The 22427-nt window shown below is 41.7% G+C and overlaps 2 protein-coding genes across 4 annotated transcripts; both read left to right on the plus strand.

Moving 5' to 3' along the window:
- The first annotated feature begins 1141 nt into the window (after positions 1–1141).
- On the plus strand, positions 1142–3877 carry LOC132486567 (HMG box transcription factor BBX-like). Of its 2 annotated transcripts, XM_060093956.1 has the most exons (2): positions 1142–3344; positions 3435–3877. In XM_060093956.1, exons 1-2 carry the CDS (start codon positions 1142–1144, stop codon positions 3875–3877), a joined length of 2646 nt encoding a protein of 881 aa, XP_059949939.1. The 2 variants fall into 2 exon arrangements, with proteins under 2 accessions (XP_059949939.1, XP_059949929.1); XM_060093946.1 differs by having other exon boundaries at positions 1142–3877.
- A 15814-nt stretch (positions 3878–19691) lies between these two features.
- On the plus strand, positions 19692–22427 carry LOC132486574 (HMG box transcription factor BBX-like). 2 transcript variants are annotated; one of them, XM_060093978.1, is made up of 2 exons: positions 19692–21894; positions 21985–22427. In XM_060093978.1, the coding sequence occupies exons 1-2, from the start codon at positions 19692–19694 to the stop codon at positions 22425–22427; spliced, it is 2646 nt and encodes an 881-aa protein (XP_059949961.1). The 2 variants fall into 2 exon arrangements, with proteins under 2 accessions (XP_059949961.1, XP_059949953.1); XM_060093970.1 differs by having other exon boundaries at positions 19692–22427.

A 22427-nucleotide genomic window follows, 5' to 3' on the forward strand; every position in this document is an offset into this window, starting at 1 on the left:
ACCGAAAAAAATGAAATGTATAAGAGGAAAAATCAGCTATGGTTTGGAATGTACCTTAAGTCCAACAAGGAATTGAACAGAACTGATCATTGGCCAGAATCTTCTCAAGTCCTTCAGAGGTCAGAAGACGAACAAAGCATTTTAACAGGGAGTCTCTTAAACTTAAGAGATGGGTGCCTCTGACCTCAGCCACCCACGTGAGAGCAAAGGCTCTCAAGCTCTAACTTGCACATAAGTCACCTAGAGATTTTATGAAAAAGTAGACTACTGTTCAGTAGGTCTGGGTGGGACCTGAGATTCTGCATTTCTAAGAAGCTTCCAGGTGACGACCATGGTCTAGAAGACGAGCCCAGCCACAGATGTGACGCTTGCAGGCCCCAGGGGGCCAAGCTCATCTGTGTGCAGCAGGGGAGGTGGGAGCTTGGCTACGTGGCTGGGCGTCCACGTTCCGTCCCGTAAGCAAGGCCCTACAGGACACGGGGCAGACCCAGAGCTGGAGGGCAGGGCCTCAGCCTCCAGCACAGCGCAGTCTTGCCTCAGGTCCTAACGTGTCAGGAGTGGGTGGATTAAGGTTTAAGAAAATATTTTATATGTTTAGAAGAGTTGAGAGTCATTCTTATTTTTTTAGGGAAGAAATTGTATTTAATTAGATTAATTAATTCATCATTTTAAGTTGAAGTATAGTTGATTTACAATGTTGTGTTAGTTTTAGGTGTACAGCACAGTGATTCATATATATATATTCTTCTTCAGATTCTTTTCCATTATAGGTTATTACAAAATATTGAGTATAGTTCCCTGTGCTATAGAGTAGGTCCTTAGTGGTTATGAGAGTCACTCTTTAAACAGCAGAATCTTGGAGTGTACAGTGAAGGGAGGCCGAGCGGCTCCGCGAGCTCCTCTCTCTCCACTTTCCCATAGAGAAGCCCTGACTGGCCGCTGAGGGCGAGCCACACACACGCCCTCGCGCCCGGCGAACCCGCGCGGTCAGTATCATAGGACACAGGCTTTGCCGCAGTTCATCTTCCTCCCTGTGTACTTTCCGTTTGCCTTCCTGGAATTCTGCTGCATCACAGAAGCTGGAAGTTCTGATGTTCCATTGAACTCACGATGGAAAGTCTAGACTTGACCGGTCAGAGTAATGAAAGGCAGTCATAGAAATAAAGATTATTCCGCAGAAGGAGAAGGAGCTGGAAAACGACCAAAACGAAAGTGCCTTCAGTGGCATCCATTGCTAGCAAAGAAACTTCTTGACTTTTCAGAAGAGGAAGAAGAGGAAGACGAAGAGGAGGATATTGATAAGGTTCAACTTGTTGGGGCCGCTGGTCTAGAGCAAGATGGTGAAACTGAAGATGATGAATCACCAGAACAGCGAGCCCGGAGACCAATGAATGCATTTCTCTTATTTTGCAAACGTCATCGCTCTCTTGTACGTCAGGAACACAGGAACAGGCTTGATAACCGAGGTGCTACCAAGATACTAGCTGATTGGTGGGCTGTTCTCGATCCAAAGGAAAAGCAGAAATACACAGACATGGCCAAGGAGTATAAACATGCATTTATGAAAGCAAATCCTGGCTACAAATGGTGTGCTACCACAAACAAGCCTGTGAAATCCCCAACATCCACTGTCAATCCACGGGAGAAACTATGGGCCTTCCCATCTGACTCTTCAAGAGCCTTGCCAAGCCCCAAGAAAACAAAGCCTGAAGAAATGCCTCAGCTTAACTTTGGGATGGCTGATCCTACTCAAATGGGAGGCCTGAGCATGCTGCTTTTAGCTGGAGAACATGTTCTTGGTACACCAGAGATATCCTCTGGCACTTGCAGGCCTGATGTTTCAGAATCCTCTGAATTGCGTCAGGAGTCACCATTATTTCAGTTTGCCGAGATATCTTCAGGTACCTCCCACCCTGATGTTCCGTCAAAACAATGTCAAGCATCAGCCTTGTTTCAGTTTGCAGAGATCTGTTCGAAGACTTCACAGTTGGGCGGTGCTGAACCTGTAAAACGCTGTGGAGAGTCTGCACTCTTTCAACTGGCAGAGATGTGCCTGGCATCAGAGGGGGTGAAAATGGAAGAATCAAAGCTAATAAAAGCCAAAGAATCAGATGGCGGAAGAATTCAAGAACTGGAGAAGGGCAAGGAAGAAAGAGAAATGAAAATGGAGAAAATAGATGAAGCCAGGTTCCAGAAAGAAGCAGAATTTGAAAAATCAGCTAAGGAAAATGTAAGAGATTCTAAGGAATTAAGAAATTTTGAGGAGCTGCGAATGGATGATATAATGGGTATAAAAATGGAAGCTCCTAAAGCAATTAAAAAGGAAGAATTAGAGGAAGATCAAAAATGTAGTCACTTCCCTGATTTTTCTTACTCTGGCAGTAGCAAGATAATAATAAGCGATGTTCCCAGTAGGAAGGATCACATGTGCCATCCTCATGGCATTAGGATCATCGAGATTCCCACAGCGTTAAGCAAACCAGAAAAGCTAAAAAAGGAAAAGAAGAAAACCAAAATGGATCGACAGGGAAATGATAAATCCACACCCAAGAAGACTTGCAAAAAGAGGCAGTCCTCGGAATCTGATATCGAGAGTGTCATGTACACCATTGAAGCTGTTGCAAAGGGAGACTGGGGCATCGAGAAGCTTGGAGATACCCCTCGCAAGCAGGTGCATACATCCTCGAGTGGCAAGGGAAGCATTTTGGATGCCAAGCCACCAAAGAAGAAAGTGAAATCAAGAGAGAAGAAAATGTCAAAGGAGAGATCCTCAGACACCACCCAAGAGTCAAGACCTCAAGATTTTATCAGTATTTCTGCCAGCAAGAACATTTCTGGTGAGGTCCCAGAGGGTATAAAAGCAGAACCTTTGACCCCTACGGAGGATGCATTACCACCCAGTCTATCGGGACAGGCCAAGCCTGAGGACAGTGAGTGTCACAGAAAAATAGAGACTTGTGGCTCCCGGAAATCTGAGAGGTCTTGCAAAGGTGCTCTTTATAAAACCCTGGTGTCTGAGGGTATGCTCACCTCTCTGCGAGCTAATGTTGGCAGAGGGAAACGAAGGTCAGGAAAAGGAAAGTCCTCTGATCATGAAGAGTGTTGGCATGAAGAAAGCTGGACATTTCACCAGAGTGGGACCAGTGGAAGCAAGAAGTTCAAGAAGACAAAGCCAAAGGAAGACTCTCTCCTTGGCTCAGCAAAGTTGGATGAAGAATTTGAAAAGAAATTCAACAGCCTCCCTCAGTATAGTCCTGTTACATTTGACCAGAAATGTGTACCTGTCCCAAGAAAAAAGAAGAAGACCGGACATATGTCCTCAGAACCGACCCAAACCAGCAAAGGTCCTTTCCAGTCTCAGAAAAAGAACTTATTCCACAAAATTGTCAGCAAATACAAGCACAAAAAGGAGAAGCCTAATGTTCCGGAAAAAGGAAGTGGGGATAAATGGTCAAACAAGCAACTCTTCTTGGCTGCCATTCACCCTACAGAAGCCATATTTTCAGAAGACAGAAACACCACAGAGCCTGCTTATAAGGTTACAAATGCCCCATCCATTCCCAACACTCCAGAGCCAACAAGGGCGCAAGAACCCTTGGTGGGCAGTCAAAAGAGAAAAGCAAGGAAAACCAAGATCACACACCTTGTCAGGACAGCAGATGGCCGGGTATCACCAGCAGGAGGTACTTTGGATGACAAACCAAAGGAACACCTGCAGAGGAGTCTTGTTAAGGTGACCGAGACAGGCTGCAATGACGAATGCTCACACAACCGAGAGGCCACGGAGACGCGGAGCAGCACCCCGGAGATGCCCGCCGTGTCTGCGTTCTTCAGCCTCGCTGTGCCGGCCGAAGTGGCTGCCATGGAACATGCATAGAAGTCAGAGATCAACTCCGCTCCCCCATGATGGACAGCCAAAAGAAATGCCCCCGACTCCTGTACTTATTTCTTGCGCTGACCAGTGAAGCGCCCTTTAATTGTAAAACATTGTGCTTTACCTACTACCCTAGCCTTGTCTTTATTGAGAGATGCTAGTGAGTCCATGTGGTGGCAGATAGAGACAGCAAACAAGTGCTTGTTGCCCTACACGGCCCAGATTCACTTGAAGCAGAAGTTGGTACCCTGGGCCAGTTTGTTCTTTCAGAACCCAGAGTCTTTGAGGGTGATGTTGTCTGTCTGATAATGAGCAGAAATGGGATGATCCTAGAGCTTTGCTTTCTAAGGAAGGCTTTTGATGGTAATAGGTGGTAACTTGGTAAAAGGCTGCCTTTACTGTAGCTCATCCAGCATCTCTTTTACCAACCAGAGAGTGTGAAACTAGTTTCATATATTACCTAGCTATTCTTTCAAAACAAAAACCAAAAGCAAAAAAACAAAAACTGACACACTGCACTAGTTATTATTAGATATTCTTAGTCTTTTTTGTACATGGAGGTTTATGTTCTAAGATGGTTTATATAATAGGCTATACCTACATTTACATTGTAGAATAATATTAAAAAGCCTCTTCCAGAGACTCCCAAACAGCACGGGCAGGCAGATGTACCGCTGTTAGCGGTGTATGCTCGGCCTTGTGGTCCATATATTCTGCACTTTTATATTTGCCACCAGAGTGGTAGTTTGCTGGCACAAAGAGAAAGAGAGAGAAGAAGAAAAATTACAGTTCTTACAAGCAGAATTTTTTTCTTAGCCTTGAGTGACCAAGAAGAATTTGCTTGGGTCCAGTTGTGGCGAATATTTTCCCAGACAGGGGAAGAGTCCAGCAGATTACAGATTACTGATGTTTTCATGCCTTGAGGATTCTTTTATTTTTACACAAGGGTCTGCGTGACCAATGGATCGTTCATACAGACAAAAAAAGAAAAATAGTATTCAGAAGTGACCTTAGGATTACTTCACTATTCAGAACACATTGAAGACACACTCACTTTGTGTGGTCTTTGAGCTACAACCCTTTTACATCCACCCCAGACAGACTGGACGGGTAGCAATTGCTATGCACAGCCTAATTGGCACTGCAGGTTTTTAGAGCCATTTTGAGTTTTTGTGGTTACGGAGGTATTGATGAGGGAGGTGTGCCTGACCAGAGTGGGACTCGCAGTTATAGATCCACCTGCAAGTTTCCTGTTTCCTTTTCATGTTTTGTTGCTTTTGAACATAAAACCAACCATACATATGCCAGTGCAACTGGATTAACTGGCTTAGAACATTCAACATATTGACTCCATCACCTGACGTTCACAGTATCTTGTTTCTTAGCAACAGATGCAAAGTGATAAATCAAAATTCGTCGGCGGCTACAGATTTTACAGGGTATTTGTTCCATAGCACAAAGTATTTCCCCACTCTTGCATCACAGCACAAACTACCAACTTTTAAGTATTGGATTCCAGCAATAATTTTTACTGGTTTTCAAACTGGCGGAATTTTGATAGTGTTAGTTCAAGTTTGAAACTTTTGAATTAGATCTCTAAATGGTGACAGTTTACAAGGTTTTATCTAGCTATCTTATTTATACTTGACTGAATTGTAATGATGATTTTTTTTCTCATCGTAATTTGACCTAATAGCCATACCAAAAAATGACTCTATTAGTACTGACTAGGTTTAGCTTTTCACGGTTGTAGATGTTACTTCAGTTTCGGTGCTGGAAAATATGTACAACATACTAACAGAATTGAAAAAGAACAGAGAGATTTGGGCTTTTTTTTTTTTCAAAGCAGGTAAAGAGGGCATCAGGGCATTGGAACGGTGTCCTCAAAAATGCATATTCCTTGTGGGCATGGAGGAAGAAGGAATTAGTAAGCAAGGTTAATCAGAGGCAGAAGCTTAGCCCCATTCACACAGAAATAAATCAGGTGAGCAACCCCAGATTTTAGCATGATATTTTTACTACGATGCTGTTGTATTAATATTTTCTAAATTTCGAAACACAAAGTGAATGTTTGAAAATTGCTGGGTCCCAGTGTTGGTGGCTGTTGGAGTTTCTGGACCACTTGCTAGCAGTGATTTAAAAATTATAATTAGCTAAAATCCAAAAAAATAAAAAATAAAATCAACAACAAAAGTTGTTTGGTGCAGAACATGCACCTTGACAATGGCACTAACTTGTTATTCTCTAGAACATGTTAGAATAGGTCTATTTTTGCCAGTGCCCTCTCCTCCAGTCCTCTGATTACATTTCACTAGAGTTCCTTAACAGAGTGCTGTATATTCATGGGACCTTTCTTAAAAAGAAGCAAAACAAAAGATGACTTTTTTCTATGTGATTAATATATCTTACTTGATCTGCTTTTCCTAAACCTCAGTGGCTTTTCCCTTAGGCAGGGGTCGGGGTGGAGGGCGACCTACTGGATACGACTGTTTTCAGGTACTTTAGAAAAAAAAAACAACCCACCTTTTTGTAGACATGCTTAATTTTTAAGCGGTTAGGCACTGAGAGTAGCAGAAATCCTGCAAAGTTCTATAGTCTTTTAGACACTCACCTTGTCATTTCTCTGAGTAATGTCTTGATTTCAAAAATAGTGCTTTTCTCATGCCCTGAATCCACTGGAGAGGGGTGTTGGTATTTTCAGGTAACAACATTTGTGAGCACAAATATTGCAGACCAACATGTAGTACCCTCCCCCATTTATCATTTTCATTTCACTTCTCTCATTCTTTTTTATTTTAGAAAATCATATTGCTATGGTGTGTACCTTAATCTGCCAGCAAACACCATCTACACTAACATTTGTCCCACAAGCATCCTCAAGAGAAAAAGTTGTTGCACCTTATATATATTTCAAGCAAACCAAAATATGATGCTCTTCTGCCTTTGTTTTATTCTAAATTGTTGTATCATATCTTTCTGAAACCATTCTGAATCTAGTTGAAATTCTCAATATTTATGCTTTTACCTTAATTTCTAGATTCAAACCTGTATATAAATCTTTGGAACAAAATTGTCCTAGCCCTTCTCTGTGTTGCTGGAAGTGGATGATTTAGTCTCAGATGGAGACACAGTACTGTTCCAGTTTTCTTTAGCCTTTTATTTATTTAGTTATTCTGGGTATTTTCCTATGTAATTTTGAAGTGTGTAGAGTATACTATAGTTACTGAAGCTGCAGCTCCAAGAAGCTGAGTGAAAGAGAGAAAATACTGTAAGACGCCCTTCTTAAGTGTTTATTTGTTTGGATAACTGTAATGAGGCCAGGAAAAGGCAAAAGGTCCCACAGCCACTTTGAAGACACAGGTTCTTATCCCCAAACTAGGTTAGGTCCCAGATTTTAGATGAAAATGGTGAATTCTTTAAAGCCCTCTTTTTTAAAAGGATATATCATACCATTGTAATTCTGACAGTCTTTTCCCCCCCGAAAATATATTTATTTAATTCCGTCAGATGAGCTTTCTACCAGTGCCCCCTCAAAGCCATGCTCAACTCATTCCCACGTTATCACTGTTATTATAGTTCCTGCCATTCAAACTGCTGCCGAGAAAAAAAGTGATCGAACACTGTGAACAAAATGAAGCATCTGAACGGGTCTGGTTATTTAGAATCCAACTTGTGTAATCCCTGTCACTCTCTTATCAAGTCAGATGCTACTCTGCCTGAGTCATAGAAAATTTTGTTTGCACTCTGTAGTCCTTGGCTCATCCTCTGGAAATGTTTGCACCTATGTAAAATCTCAAGCAGATTATAAATCGATACAGCACTAGGAGTAAGCTGAAAACTGAATGACATGTTTTGTCTATACAGTTCCGGGAGAGGGATGGGGAATATCAAGTAGCTCTGTTCCAAGTTTGGCATTTGGCATTAATGTGAAGCAGTGGGACCATGCTGCCTGTTAAACTACTGTATGAATCCTAAGTGTTCTGGAGACCAGCAGCTGGAGGCTGGAGGCCAGCATCCATACAGCAAAGGGGAAGCATCGCCGCTTCTTGGGGGAAAAGGAAGGAAGTCGTGCAAGGCCTGGAGTCATCATTTGTAAAGGGGAAGTCGGGGTGTACGTGATGCTGTGAGAAGGTTCACCTTTGATTGCACTGCTTCACAGAGCCCTCAGATAAGGCCAATCCTAATGGGCTACCTCGGCTTTAACGGTTAATTCCAGTAAGTCCTGTTTCAAAGGTTTGTCTTTTTTTGCTTCTACCGTCAGGGCCACTGTTTTCCACTGCAGTGTTTTGACTTCCCAAACCACCTTCTCCAGAGAGAACAATGTATTGCTGAAAATGGGCAGTAGAAGCAAATGCTCTTATTACATTTGACCTATAAAGTATTCAGAGTGACTGTTAGGTGGGAATTAAAATTTAGCTTTCCCCACATAGGATCTTGTTTTGCACCTTATAAAGAGTGTACTAATTGTTAATTAGGGGTTGCTTTTATTTAGACAAGCATTCCCAAAGAATTAGATTTGGATTTTGTGTTTCTTTGAGTTTGGGGATTTTTTATTTTACAGTTATCTTATTTAGATTGACTAACCTCATACTTACAATAAAAAAAGAAACAGTGGTTCAGTTCATCTTACCAGATATGTCTGGTGATGTATTCAGAGTCTGATGGACTGCTTTGCTTTTATATAGTTTGGAAGTGATAGTGAAGTTTATTATACCCCATATTAAATGACCTTGTCCTTTTCACTGGGGACATTATCTTACATTTTAGAAACAGAAGCAGCAAAAGAGTGAACAACAAGACAAGTACATTTGATTCCCCTCATACACGTCCATCTGTTTGTGCTACGCTTTCCTTAAAAATATCAATATACATTTTCTTCACACATACAAAAAGTTTCCTCTCCTGGCCAAATTTTATTTGTGGTGGTATGATTTATAATAATAACAGAAAAGAGGAAACCTTGTACTAAGAAGTTCGGTGGCCACTGTTTCCTTGTTGCAGTCAGTGGTCAAAATTGATCCTGCCCTGAAGTTGATCTTTTTTATTTATTTATTTATTTATTTATTTATTTATTTATTAGTTTCTGCTTAATAACAAAGTGAATCAGTCATACATATACATCTGTTCCCACATCCCTTCCCTCATGCATCTCCCTCCCTCCCACCCTCCCCATCCCACCCCTCCAGGCGGTCACAAAGCACCGAGCTGATCTCCCTGTGCTCTGCGGCTGCTTCCCACTATCTATCTACCTTACGTTTGGTAGTGTATATATGTCCATGCCTCTCTTTCGCTTTGTCACAGCTTACCCTTCCCCCTCCCCATATCCTCAAGTCCATTCTCAAGTTAGGTCTGTGTCTTTATGCCCGTTTTACCCCTAGGTTCTTCATGACATTTTAAAAAAAAATTCCATATATATGTGTTAGCATACGGTATTTGTCTGTCTCTTTCTGACTTACTTCACTCTGTATGACAGACTCTAGGTCTATCCACCTCATTACAAATAGCTCAGTTTCGTTTCTTTTTATGGCTGAGTAATATTCCATTGTATATATGTGCCACATCTTCTTTATCCATTCATCGGATGATGGACACTTAGGTTGTTTCTATCTCCGGGCTATTGTGAATAGAGCTGCAATGAACATTTTGGTACATGGTCTCTTTTTGAATTATGGTTTTCTCAGGGTATATGCCTCGTAGTGGGATTGCTGGGTCATATGGTAGTTCTATTTTTAGTTTTTTAAGGAACCTCCATACTGTTCTCCATAGTGGCTGTACCAATTCACATTCCCACCAGCAGTGCAAGAGGGTTCCCTTTCTCCACACCCTCTCCAGCATTTATTGTTTCTAGATTTCTTGATGATGGCGATTCTGACTGGTGTGAGATGATATCTCATTGTAGTTTTGATTTGCATTTCTCTAATGATTAATGATGTTGAGCATCCTTTCATGTGTTTGTTGGCAGTCTGTATATCTTCTTTGGAGAAATGCCTATTTAAATCTTCTGCCCATTTTTGGATTGGGTTGTTTGTTTTTTTGCTATTGAGCTGCATGAGCTGCTTATAAATTTTGGAGATTAATCCTTTGTCAGTTGCTTCATTTGCAAATATTTTCTCCCATGCTGAGGGTTGTGTTTTGGTCTTGTTTATGGTTTCCTTTGCTGTGCAAAAGCTTTGAAGTTTCATGAGGTCCCATTTGTTTATCTTTGTTTTTATTTCCATTTCTCTAGGAGGTGGGTCCAAAAGGATCTTGCTGTGATTTATGTCATAGAGTGTTCTACCTATGTTTTCCTCTAAGAGTTTGATAGTTTCTGGCCTTACATTGAGGCCTTTAATCCATTTTGAGCTTATTTTTGTGTATGGTGTTAGGGAATGATCTAATCTCATACTTTTACATGTCCCTGTCCAGTTTTCCCAGCACCACTTATTGAAGAGGCTGTCCTTTCTCCACTGTACATTCCTGCCTCCTTTATCAAAGATAAGTTGACCATATGTGCATGGGTTGATCTCTGGGCTTTCTATCCCGTTCCATTGATCTATCTTTCTGTTTCTGTGCCAGTACCACACTGTCTTGATTACTGTAGCTTTGTAGTATAGTCTGAAGTCAGGGAGCCTGATTCCTCCAGCTCCGTTTTTCGTTCTCAAGATTGCTTTGGCTATTCGGGGTCTTTTTTTTTTCCAAACAAATTTTGAAATTTTTTGTTCTAGTTCTGTGAAAAATGCCACTGGTAGTTTGATAGGGATTGCATTGAATCTGTAGATTGCTTTGGGTAGTAGAGTCATTTTCACAATATTGATTCTTCCAATCCAGAAGCATGGTATATCTCTCCATCTATTTGTATCATCTTTAATCTCTTTCATCAGTGTCTTATAATTTTCTGCATACAGGTCTTTTGTCTCCTTAGGTAGGTTTATTCCTAGATATTTTATTCTTTTTGTTGCAATGGTAAATGGGAGTGTTTTCTTGATTTCCTTTTCAGATGTTTCATCATTAGTGTACAGGAATGCCAGAGATTTCTGTGCATTAATTTTGTATCCTGCTACTTTACCAAATTCATTGATTAGCTCTAGTAGTTTTCTGGTAGCATCTTTAGGATTCTCTATGTATAGTATCATGTCATCTGCAAACAGTGACAGCTTTACTTCTTCTTTTCCGATTTGGATTCCTTTTATTTCCTTTTCTTCTCTGATTGCTGTGGCTAAAACTTCCAAAACTAGGTTGAATAAGAGTGGTGAGAGTGGGCAACCTTGTCTTGTTCTTGATCTTTGTGGAAATGGTTTCAGTTTTCCACCATTGAGGACAATGTTGGCTGTGGGTTTGTCATATATGGCCTTGATTAGGTTGAGGAAAGTTCCCTCTATGCCTACTTTCTGCAGTGTTTTTATCATAAATGGGTGTTGAATTTTGTCAAAAGCTTTCTCTGCATCTATTGAGAGGATCCTATGGTTTTTCTCCTTCAATTTGTTAATATGGTGTACCACATTGATTGATTTGCGTATATTGAGTAATCCTTGCATTCCTGGAATAAACCCCACTTGATCATGGTGTATGATCCTTTTAATGTGCTGTTGGATTCTGTTAGCTAGTCTTATGTTGAGGCTTTTTGCATCTATGTTCATCAGTGATATAGGCCTGTAGTTTTCTTTCTTTGGGACATCCTTGCCTGGTTTTGGTATCAAGGTGATGGTGACCTCGTAGAATGAGTTTGGGAGTGTTCCTTCCTCTGAAATTGTTTGGAAGAGTTTGAGAAGGATGGGTGTTAGCTCTTCTCTAAATGTTTGATCGAATTCGCCTGTGAAGCCATCTGGTCCTGGGCTTTTGTTTGTTGGAAGATTTTTAATCACAGTTTCAATTTCAGGGCTTGTGATTGGTCTATTCATATTTTCTATTTCTTCCTGATTCAGTCTTGGCAGGTTGTGCATTTCTAAGAATTTGTCCATTTCTTCCAGGTTGTCCATTTTATTGGCATAGAGTTGCTTGTAGTAATCTCTCATGATCTTTTGTATTTCTGCAGCGTGAGTTGTTACTTCTCCTTTTTCATTTCTAATTCTATTGATTTGAGTCTTCTCCCTTTTTTTCTTGATGAGTCTGGCTAATGGTCTGTCAATTCCTTAAGTTGATCTTTATGCACAGAATTAGTTACTGTGAACATTACTACTCTTTCCAGAGATTTTCTAATAACTTGGGCCAGAACTGGTTACCGAGGAGCAAGGACCTAATTCCATGCCTCCACACCCTCCCACTGCACCGCACCACACGTCTTACCTCACAAGCTCTAACCTAAATCACAGAGGCACGCGTTTCGTGGACTAACCATCACATCCCCTGGCGGCCTCAGGGGAGTGCTCACGTCCACTGACACCTCCCTTTAGTGCGTCAGCTCGTAGCGGCAGAACTGGGGTGGGGGAGGTTTGTGATCTGGAGCTCAGCACATGCTCGGCAACATGTTTCTCATTTCCTTAGCATTCATGGCTTGCTCTCAGGAATCTGTCGAAAAGGAATAAAAACCACCTGAGAGTCCACATTACCAGATTATGAACTTTTCCCATAGGTTTGAATTGCTTACTTACCTATTATAAATTAACCACAGCTTCATTTGGCCACCAGGTCTTAAGTCTGTTGACAGTTTTCAGCATGACCGAATTGCTCATTTTTCTTGCTTTCAGAAATTGGCTTGGTTGTCTTTAGAGTTGGTGTAAACGTGCCATGTAATAAATGATTTCCACTTAATGGTACAACAGAATTATTGGTTTCTTAGATGTTTGTGTAGTAAAAGTCAATATACACGTTTATATAATTTCTTTCCTCAAAATCTTATACTTAATTTAATTTCTAAAAATTGCACATGTAAGTCATGTGTATAACATGCTAAAGTACTTTAACTGTGATCTTAAAACTGAATAAAAAATATTTAATAGAAAATCAGAATATTGGGCTTCCCTGGTGGCGCAGTGTTTGAGAGTCCACCTGCCGATGCAGGGGACGCGGGTTCGTGCCCCGGTCCGGGAAGATCCTACATGCCGCGGAGTGGCTGGGCCCGTGAGCCATGGCTGCTGAGCCTACGCGTCCGGAGCCCGTGCTCCACAACGGGAGAGGCCACAGCAGTGAGAGGCCCGCGTACCGCAAAAAAATAAAAAATAAAAAAAAACTCAGAATATTTTAGTATTGCAAGAGTTCTGCAGCTCTTAATAGTTTGTAAATCCACTATCTCATTTGTAATTAACATTCTCAATTCTCTTACTCTATGCCTTTTTATAAGGGAATAGTTAAGACAACTTTCTTTGTTGAAAAGGGTATAAGGTATGACAAAGCCCTGAGATATTTCAGGAAACTGTATTTATTGAGAAACTGACCAAGAACCCACATTTTTCCCTGTTACTGTAAGAAGTCTCCAGAGAAAGATTTTCAAAGACTGTCAGTTCAGTATTCACTGGAAGAAGTCTGGCTATTTTGATCCCTAACTGAATTTACATAGATCATCTACATTTGAACATTCAGAGGTACTTAAGAACATTGCTTTTGTTCTGGACCATATGATGTATTTTAAAATTTAAAGTTGAAACATAACATATAGTGCTTCTTTGCAAATATGAGTCCAAATAAGAACAGAAATCAGTCACTGTAGAAAAACATGTAGCCCAACAGAAATCTTGACTGGGCAAGGAAGCTTCACCTACTTCACCTAGGGACGAACCCGCGTCCCCTGCATCGGCAGGCAGACTCTCAACCACTGCGCCACCAGGGAAGCCCTGAAAGGAATTTTTTATCCAAAGTTTATAATGAGTGTCTACAAATCAGTGAGAAAATTACAAATGCCCAGTTTAAAACTGGGCAAAAGATAAAGACAAGTTATTCACAGAGCAAACTGTATAAATAATAAATCAACACATAAAAAATGTTCAACCTCACTAGAAATCAGGGAAAAGCCAATTTAAACATGAGATCGTATTTTTAACTTCAAATTGGGGGGGAAAACCGAAAGAGGGAGTGTTGAGGAAGGATTTGGGAACCAGTTCTTTACATATAGTACTGATAAGGTTGTAAATTTCAGGGAAATTTGTGAAGGAACATTTCAAAAGTTTATACATCCAGCAGTTCTACTTCTATAAATCTTTCCTAGAGATATGTGTACCTGTGTGAAAATTTATATTTACAAAAAAATATTTTCTGCTGCGTTGTTGGCAATGACAAAAAATTAGAAGGAACCCAAATTCCCATCAATATGAGTGGTTAAATGACAGTAGAGCCATACTCTAGAATGCTCAGCTTCCAGTAACCAGAATAAGCTCGACCAATGTGCACTGATGTGAAAAATTTCCAAGATACATCTTAACCCCCTTGGTAGTATTCTTTTTTTTTTTTTTTAATTTAATTTATTTATTTTGGGCTGTGTTGGGTCTTCGTTTCTGTGCGTGGCTTCCTCTAGTTGCGGCGAGCGGGGGCCTCTCTTCATCACGGTGCGCGGGCCTCTCACTGTCGCGGCCTCTCTTGTTGTGGAACACAAGCTCCAGACGCGCAGGCTCAGTCGTTGTGGCCCACGGGCCTAGTTGCTCCACGGCATGTGGGATCTTCCCAGACCAGGGCTCGAACCCGTGTCCCCTGCATTGGCAGGCGGATTCTCAACCACTGCGCCACCAGGGAAGCCCCGGTAGTATTCTTCATATCTTAACATGTGCATACCTATGACACATAAATTCCATGTCTAATTTTCTGTCCTACAAACCTACGAAAAGCTACAGACTTCTGATCAATATCCCCCAAACTATTGTCAATTGTAAGAAGTATGTCCAAAAGAAAAAAAAAGAATCAGAAATCTGTTCAAAACCAGCAGATTTTAAAGAACTTATTATCCCCTCACCCACCTCTGTTCTGCTATAGCAACACTGGAAGACTGCAACTAGGAAAGAGAGCAAGCCTAACTCCCACCTCAAATCTTGTCTCTCAACTACAGGGTATGATGAACTCATTTAAAAAATATATTTAAAGGAGACTGAACCCTTAGGTGAAAGACCCCAATAAGTTATTTCCCTAAAATAGACAGTAAATAAAGAATTTGGAATGAGTTGCAGTGGAAAGATGTGAAATCTCTTTCTTTGGGTCTTCTTAAAATTATCACATTCCCACATATGTCTGCAGTGTTTTAAATATTTTCCATTTATGTAGTAAACATTGAAAGACAGAAAGACAGAGGTTATTTCCAGCTAGATGTTATCCTTTCCCCCCAATGGAACTATGCTTTCCTTTCTAGACACATGAGCTCTCCTTTTTCGAGTCTGAGATTGGAAGTTCTCATGGTTGAATTGTTAACACATTTATCTTTATTTGGGTTGAGTTTGATCCAGCTACTCTGAAGACTATGGTTTCTTCAGTAAAAATTGCTTCCATTGTAGATTTATCACCTGGTTGGCAAACGCTGGATAAATTCAGGCACAAGAACATTACTCTGAACCTGGGTGTGGTCAGTGAGATAGAAACCAACATTATTTTTTCCTTCATGATATGAAATATACTCTAACTTTACTCCCAGGGTTTTGTCCAAAAAGCTCATAAAACATAAATTGACTCTGCCCTTCAGACTCCCATGTTCTCCTCCAGTCTACACAGCAAAGTCTAAGTTCAATTACACCAAGACTGATGCCAAATTTCAAAAAACGAGAGCACCCTCCATTTCTGCTAGTGCCAGGTGTGTTGTTCCAGGTGCACAGAAGTATCTTAAAAAGTCTTAGTAAATCTCATTCTACAATAAATAATTACTCAACAAGTTCTCTCTGGACCAGGGTATACTAAGACAGTGTCTGCTTTCTATTGCAGGCGAAGAAGTTTGTGGTCTTTCATGGAGCTTCCATTTACCAACCTGGAAATGGCATTCATTTTATTGGCTTTTGTTATCTTTTCCCTCTTTACTCTGGCTTCCATCTACACTGACCCGGATGAGAGGAATGAAGGTAAACAGAGAGAGCTCTTCATAAGAGTCCCCATTTCCTTTCCCCACCCAATCATCTTTCTTTGATTTGGTTTAGTTTCTATTCTGTATGTGAGAATGAGTTTGTTTTGGGGTGTGCTGTGTGTGTGTGTGTGTATGAGAGAAGGGAGACAGAGAGACAGAGAAAGAGAGTTTTATTAAATGGCCTGAAATATCTACTGTGGCATTTTACCATTATTTATTAAGAGAGGTTTGGAAATGGAAACGATTATTCACATGACTTTTAATCCCAGAATTTTGCAGGTCTTATGCCCTGAATTTTATATCTATATCTATATCTATATCTCTCTATATATGTATATGTATGTATATAATTTTTCTTTCACCATCCTCCCATCACTGCCCCTCATCCCTGTCCCCCATCAGAAACTTAAAATGTGCAAAAAGCACAATATCTTTCAAAGTCATTAAAGGTAATTTTCACAGGCTAAATGCAAGTTCACAAGAAACAAATTCCATTATCGTATACATATATGGTGTGTGGAGGTGTGCGCTTTTGTTCAACTATAAATAAGAAGGAAAAGAATTAAAGGTTTTTTCCTAATGAGCTCTTGTCAAAGCCCAAACTTTCAAAAAAAATGTAGAAGCGTTTAAAAAACTCAACACCACATGTTTGCTTATTGCCAGTCATAACAATTATTAGCAATAATATGTAATTTAAATGGCAGTTCTTGGTATTTCACTGTAGTTCAGGTCCTACCAAATTTCACACAAAATTAATGGTGACTGACCATTTTTGAGGGCAAAAATTATATATATATATATATATATATATATATATATATATATATATATATATATATATGGCATATGGTAAGGAAATAATATATGTTTGTAGAGAATAAGATAAAATCATAAAAAGAAAACTGTGCTTCCTAAAATTGTGATACCTCTCCATGAATTTTTGGCTGTGAAAGAAGTGCTCTCTGTAAAAGACAATAGTATTCTCTGTCTTATAAACATACTACACTTACAGAAGTAGAAAACAAGAAGCCACAGTAAACAGACATTTAATTTCTGCTGACATGAAGATTGGGAAGCGTAACTGGAGTCCGTAAAGTCTTTTCCATGCTCCATATTGTTTTAGTTTAAAATGGGTTTGGCTGAAAGAAAGAGTAAGAGCAAAATTGCAGTTACTTTAACTAGATGATAATGTCTTTCTCTCACACATAAAGGAAGCCTGGGGGTAGAAGTTCCCTCCTGACACGACTCCCTGGTATCCTGGACCCAGGCCACACTGTCTTGGTTCCCTCCCATCTCCTATGGCAGCTCCCATGTCCGGCACTGACCCAGCTGGCCCATCTTCCACTATCATCTATGCATGCCTGTCAGCAAGAAGAAGCAAGAGGGCACACCTCTGTCTTTTAAGAGCGCTCCCAGAACCTACACTCACCACTTCCCTTTGGCCAGAATTTAGTCCACGGACATCCCGAAAGGAAAGCTGGGAAATGTCATAGTTATTCTGGGAGGCGTGTGCGGAGCAAAAACTTTGGGTTTTGTTCCTAAAGGAAGAGGGGTACAACCAGCAGTGTCTGCCAGACCCGTAGACTCCTAACCATGCATTCACTACGGGGCTGGTAGTCATGAAATTGGGGAATATTTGAGCTAGAAGGAATGTTAAGAGAGCATCTGATTTACTGATGCTTAACCAGAGCTGAATATCAGAAAGGCACCTCATACTTGGGGCCCATCACAAACCCAGCAAATACGCATTTCTGGGTGTCCCACCTGGCCACGTGTCTTTAAACAAGATCCCCTACCCTCCCCCCCATTTTTCTAGCTTTCTTCTCTGGTTAAGAAGCATTGACCAACTATTCATGTTTCAGATGTGACAACAGAGACCCACAAATGTTTAGTGAGTTTCTCAGGTGCTCAGTTAATTAGCAGAAGAGCCAAAACTAGAGCACAGACTCCCCGTTGCAGGTTCCTGCCCCCTCTCTGCACTCCCATGACTCCTGAGTTATGATCCATGGACACAGACAGCCAGAAGACTGGGCCAGTCATAGACATTGACCTTTCCTTTACACTTCTGTATTCCGTTTTTCATAAGTTCCTTTTTCTTCTGCTCTATTCCTCCTATATCTGAGATCTACTTTCCAAGCTAAAGCAATTCCTCCATTTGAATACTGTTCACTAACAGAACTAGACCCAGCTGCCCAAGAATTCTCATCGAAGAACACCCTTGCTTCCCTTCGTGACCACCAGGTCGGTGCCAAGCACAATTTTGCATGAAAGTACAAAATGTATACACTTTCCTAAATGTGGTAAGACCCAGGAGTAAAACCCACCTTCATTAAAATTGCAGGGCTATTTTCATCTCCTTTCTGGCACAAGCAGAGAATTGCAGGAGCCACAAAAATAAACTTAAGAGAGGCAGATTTAATTTCACATGTGTATTTAAAATCTGATAGACTCAGCTATGGGCAATGGAGAATCTAAATCTGAATGGGACTCAGCTCCTATGTCAGGGAGCTGATTGTCTCATGGAGGATTCAGTTGTATAACCAGAGCAGACCCAGTGAATGGGCTACCAGAGTTTTCAACTAAGGAGGATGGGGTCAGAACGGAAGCTCTTCCTTGGGGGTATTGCGGTGGGCTTCACGGAAGAGGTGGCGACCCTGATGCAGGTGATATTGACAGAGTAGGGTGGGTGGGGTGCATTCTAACTAAGAATACAGCTTAAGGAAAATTACCTGACCGAAAAAAATGAAATGTATAAGAGGAAAAATCAGCTATGGTTTGGAATGTACCTTAAGTCCAACAAGGAATTGAACAGAACTGATCATTGGCCAGAATCTTCTCAAGTCCTTCAGAGGTCAGAAGACGAACAAAGCATTTTAACAGGGAGTCTCTTAAACTTAAGAGATGGGTGCCTCTGACCTCAGCCACCCACGTGAGAGCAAAGGCTCTCAAGCTCTAACTTGCACATAAGTCACCTAGAGATTTTATGAAAAAGTAGACTACTGTTCAGTAGGTCTGGGTGGGACCTGAGATTCTGCATTTCTAAGAAGCTTCCAGGTGACGACCATGGTCTAGAAGACGAGCCCAGCCACAGATGTGACGCTTGCAGGACCCAGGGGGCCAAGCTCATCTGTGTGCAGCAGGGGAGGTGGGAGCTTGGCTACGTGGCTGGGCGTCCACGTTCCGTCCCGTAAGCAAGGCCCTACAGGACACGGGGCAGACCCAGAGCTGGAGGGCAGGGCCTCAGCCTCCAGCACAGCGCAGTCTTGCCTCAGGTCCTAACGTGTCAGGAGTGGGTGGATTAAGGTTTAAGAAAATATTTTATATGTTTAGAAGAGTTGAGAGTCATTCTTATTTTTTTAGGGAAGAAATTGTATTTAATTAGATTAATTAATTCATCATTTTAAGTTGAAGTATAGTTGATTTACAATGTTGTGTTAGTTTTAGGTGTACAGCACAGTGATTCATATATATATATTCTTCTTCAGATTCTTTTCCATTATAGGTTATTACAAAATATTGAGTATAGTTCCCTGTGCTATAGAGTAGGTCCTTAGTGGTTATGAGAGTCACTCTTTAAACAGCAGAATCTTGGAGTGTACAGTGAAGGGAGGCCGAGCGGCTCCGCGAGCTCCTCTCTCTCCACTTTCCCATAGAGAAGCCCTGACTGGCCGCTGAGGGCGAGCCACACACACGCCCTCGCGCCCGGCGAACCCGCGCGGTCAGTATCATAGGACACAGGCTTTGCCGCAGTTCATCTTCCTCCCTGTGTACTTTCCGTTTGCCTTCCTGGAATTCTGCTGCATCACAGAAGCTGGAAGTTCTGATGTTCCATTGAACTCACGATGGAAAGTCTTGACTTGACCGGTCAGAGTAATGAAAGGCAGTCATAGAAATAAAGATTATTCCGCAGAAGGAGAAGGAGCTGGAAAACGACCAAAACGAAAGTGCCTTCAGTGGCATCCATTGCTAGCAAAGAAACTTCTTGACTTTTCAGAAGAGGAAGAAGAGGAAGACGAAGAGGAGGATATTGATAAGGTTCAACTTGTTGGGGCCGCTGGTCTAGAGCAAGATGGTGAAACTGAAGATGATGAATCACCAGAACAGCGAGCCCGGAGACCAATGAATGCATTTCTCTTATTTTGCAAACGTCATCGCTCTCTTGTACGTCAGGAACACAGGAACAGGCTTGATAACCGAGGTGCTACCAAGATACTAGCTGATTGGTGGGCTGTTCTCGATCCAAAGGAAAAGCAGAAATACACAGACATGGCCAAGGAGTATAAACATGCATTTATGAAAGCAAATCCTGGCTACAAATGGTGTGCTACCACAAACAAGCCTGTGAAATCCCCAACATCCACTGTCAATCCACGGGAGAAACTATGGGCCTTCCCATCTGACTCTTCAAGAGCCTTGCCAAGCCCCAAGAAAACAAAGCCTGAAGAAATGCCTCAGCTTAACTTTGGGATGGCTGATCCTACTCAAATGGGAGGCCTGAGCATGCTGCTTTTAGCTGGAGAACATGTTCTTGGTACACCAGAGATATCCTCTGGCACTTGCAGGCCTGATGTTTCAGAATCCTCTGAATTGCGTCAGGAGTCACCATTATTTCAGTTTGCCGAGATATCTTCAGGTACCTCCCACCCTGATGTTCCGTCAAAACAATGTCAAGCATCAGCCTTGTTTCAGTTTGCAGAGATCTGTTCGAAGACTTCACAGTTGGGCGGTGCTGAACCTGTAAAACGCTGTGGAGAGTCTGCACTCTTTCAACTGGCAGAGATGTGCCTGGCATCAGAGGGGGTGAAAATGGAAGAATCAAAGCTAATAAAAGCCAAAGAATCAGATGGCGGAAGAATTCAAGAACTGGAGAAGGGCAAGGAAGAAAGAGAAATGAAAATGGAGAAAATAGATGAAGCCAGGTTCCAGAAAGAAGCAGAATTTGAAAAATCAGCTAAGGAAAATGTAAGAGATTCTAAGGAATTAAGAAATTTTGAGGAGCTGCGAATGGATGATATAATGGGTATAAAAATGGAAGCTCCTAAAGCAATTAAAAAGGAAGAATTAGAGGAAGATCAAAAATGTAGTCACTTCCCTGATTTTTCTTACTCTGGCAGTAGCAAGATAATAATAAGCGATGTTCCCAGTAGGAAGGATCACATGTGCCATCCTCATGGCATTAGGATCATCGAGATTCCCACAGCGTTAAGCAAACCAGAAAAGCTAAAAAAGGAAAAGAAGAAAACCAAAATGGATCGACAGGGAAATGATAAATCCACACCCAAGAAGACTTGCAAAAAGAGGCAGTCCTCGGAATCTGATATCGAGAGTGTCATGTACACCATTGAAGCTGTTGCAAAGGGAGACTGGGGCATCGAGAAGCTTGGAGATACCCCTCGCAAGCAGGTGCATACATCCTCGAGTGGCAAGGGAAGCATTTTGGATGCCAAGCCACCAAAGAAGAAAGTGAAATCAAGAGAGAAGAAAATGTCAAAGGAGAGATCCTCAGACACCACCCAAGAGTCAAGACCTCAAGATTTTATCAGTATTTCTGCCAGCAAGAACATTTCTGGTGAGGTCCCAGAGGGTATAAAAGCAGAACCTTTGACCCCTACGGAGGATGCATTACCACCCAGTCTATCGGGACAGGCCAAGCCTGAGGACAGTGAGTGTCACAGAAAAATAGAGACTTGTGGCTCCCGGAAATCTGAGAGGTCTTGCAAAGGTGCTCTTTATAAAACCCTGGTGTCTGAGGGTATGCTCACCTCTCTGCGAGCTAATGTTGGCAGAGGGAAACGAAGGTCAGGAAAAGGAAAGTCCTCTGATCATGAAGAGTGTTGGCATGAAGAAAGCTGGACATTTCACCAGAGTGGGACCAGTGGAAGCAAGAAGTTCAAGAAGACAAAGCCAAAGGAAGACTCTCTCCTTGGCTCAGCAAAGCTGGATGAAGAATTTGAAAAGAAATTCAACAGCCTCCCTCAGTATAGTCCTGTTACATTTGACCAGAAATGTGTACCTGTCCCAAGAAAAAAGAAGAAGACCGGACATATGTCCTCAGAACCGACCCAAACCAGCAAAGGTCCTTTCCAGTCTCAGAAAAAGAACTTATTCCACAAAATTGTCAGCAAATACAAGCACAAAAAGGAGAAGCCTAATGTTCCGGAAAAAGGAAGTGGGGATAAATGGTCAAACAAGCAACTCTTCTTGGCTGCCATTCACCCTACAGAAGCCATATTTTCAGAAGACAGAAACACCACAGAGCCTGCTTATAAGGTTACAAATGCCCCATCCATTCCCAACACTCCAGAGCCAACAAGGGCGCAAGAACCCTTGGTGGGCAGTCAAAAGAGAAAAGCAAGGAAAACCAAGATCACACACCTTGTCAGGACAGCAGATGGCCGGGTATCACCAGCAGGAGGTACTTTGGATGACAAACCAAAGGAACACCTGCAGAGGAGTCTTGTTAAGGTGACCGAGACAGGCTGCAATGACGAATGCTCACACAACCGAGAGGCCACGGAGACGCGGAGCAGCACCCCGGAGATGCCCGCCGTGTCTGCGTTCTTCAGCCTCGCTGTGCCGGCCGAAGTGGCTGCCATGGAACATGCATAG

This window comes from Mesoplodon densirostris, chromosome 1 (genome assembly GCF_025265405.1).
Source record: "Mesoplodon densirostris isolate mMesDen1 chromosome 1, mMesDen1 primary haplotype, whole genome shotgun sequence".
Taxonomy (NCBI): domain Eukaryota; kingdom Metazoa; phylum Chordata; class Mammalia; order Artiodactyla; family Ziphiidae; genus Mesoplodon; species Mesoplodon densirostris.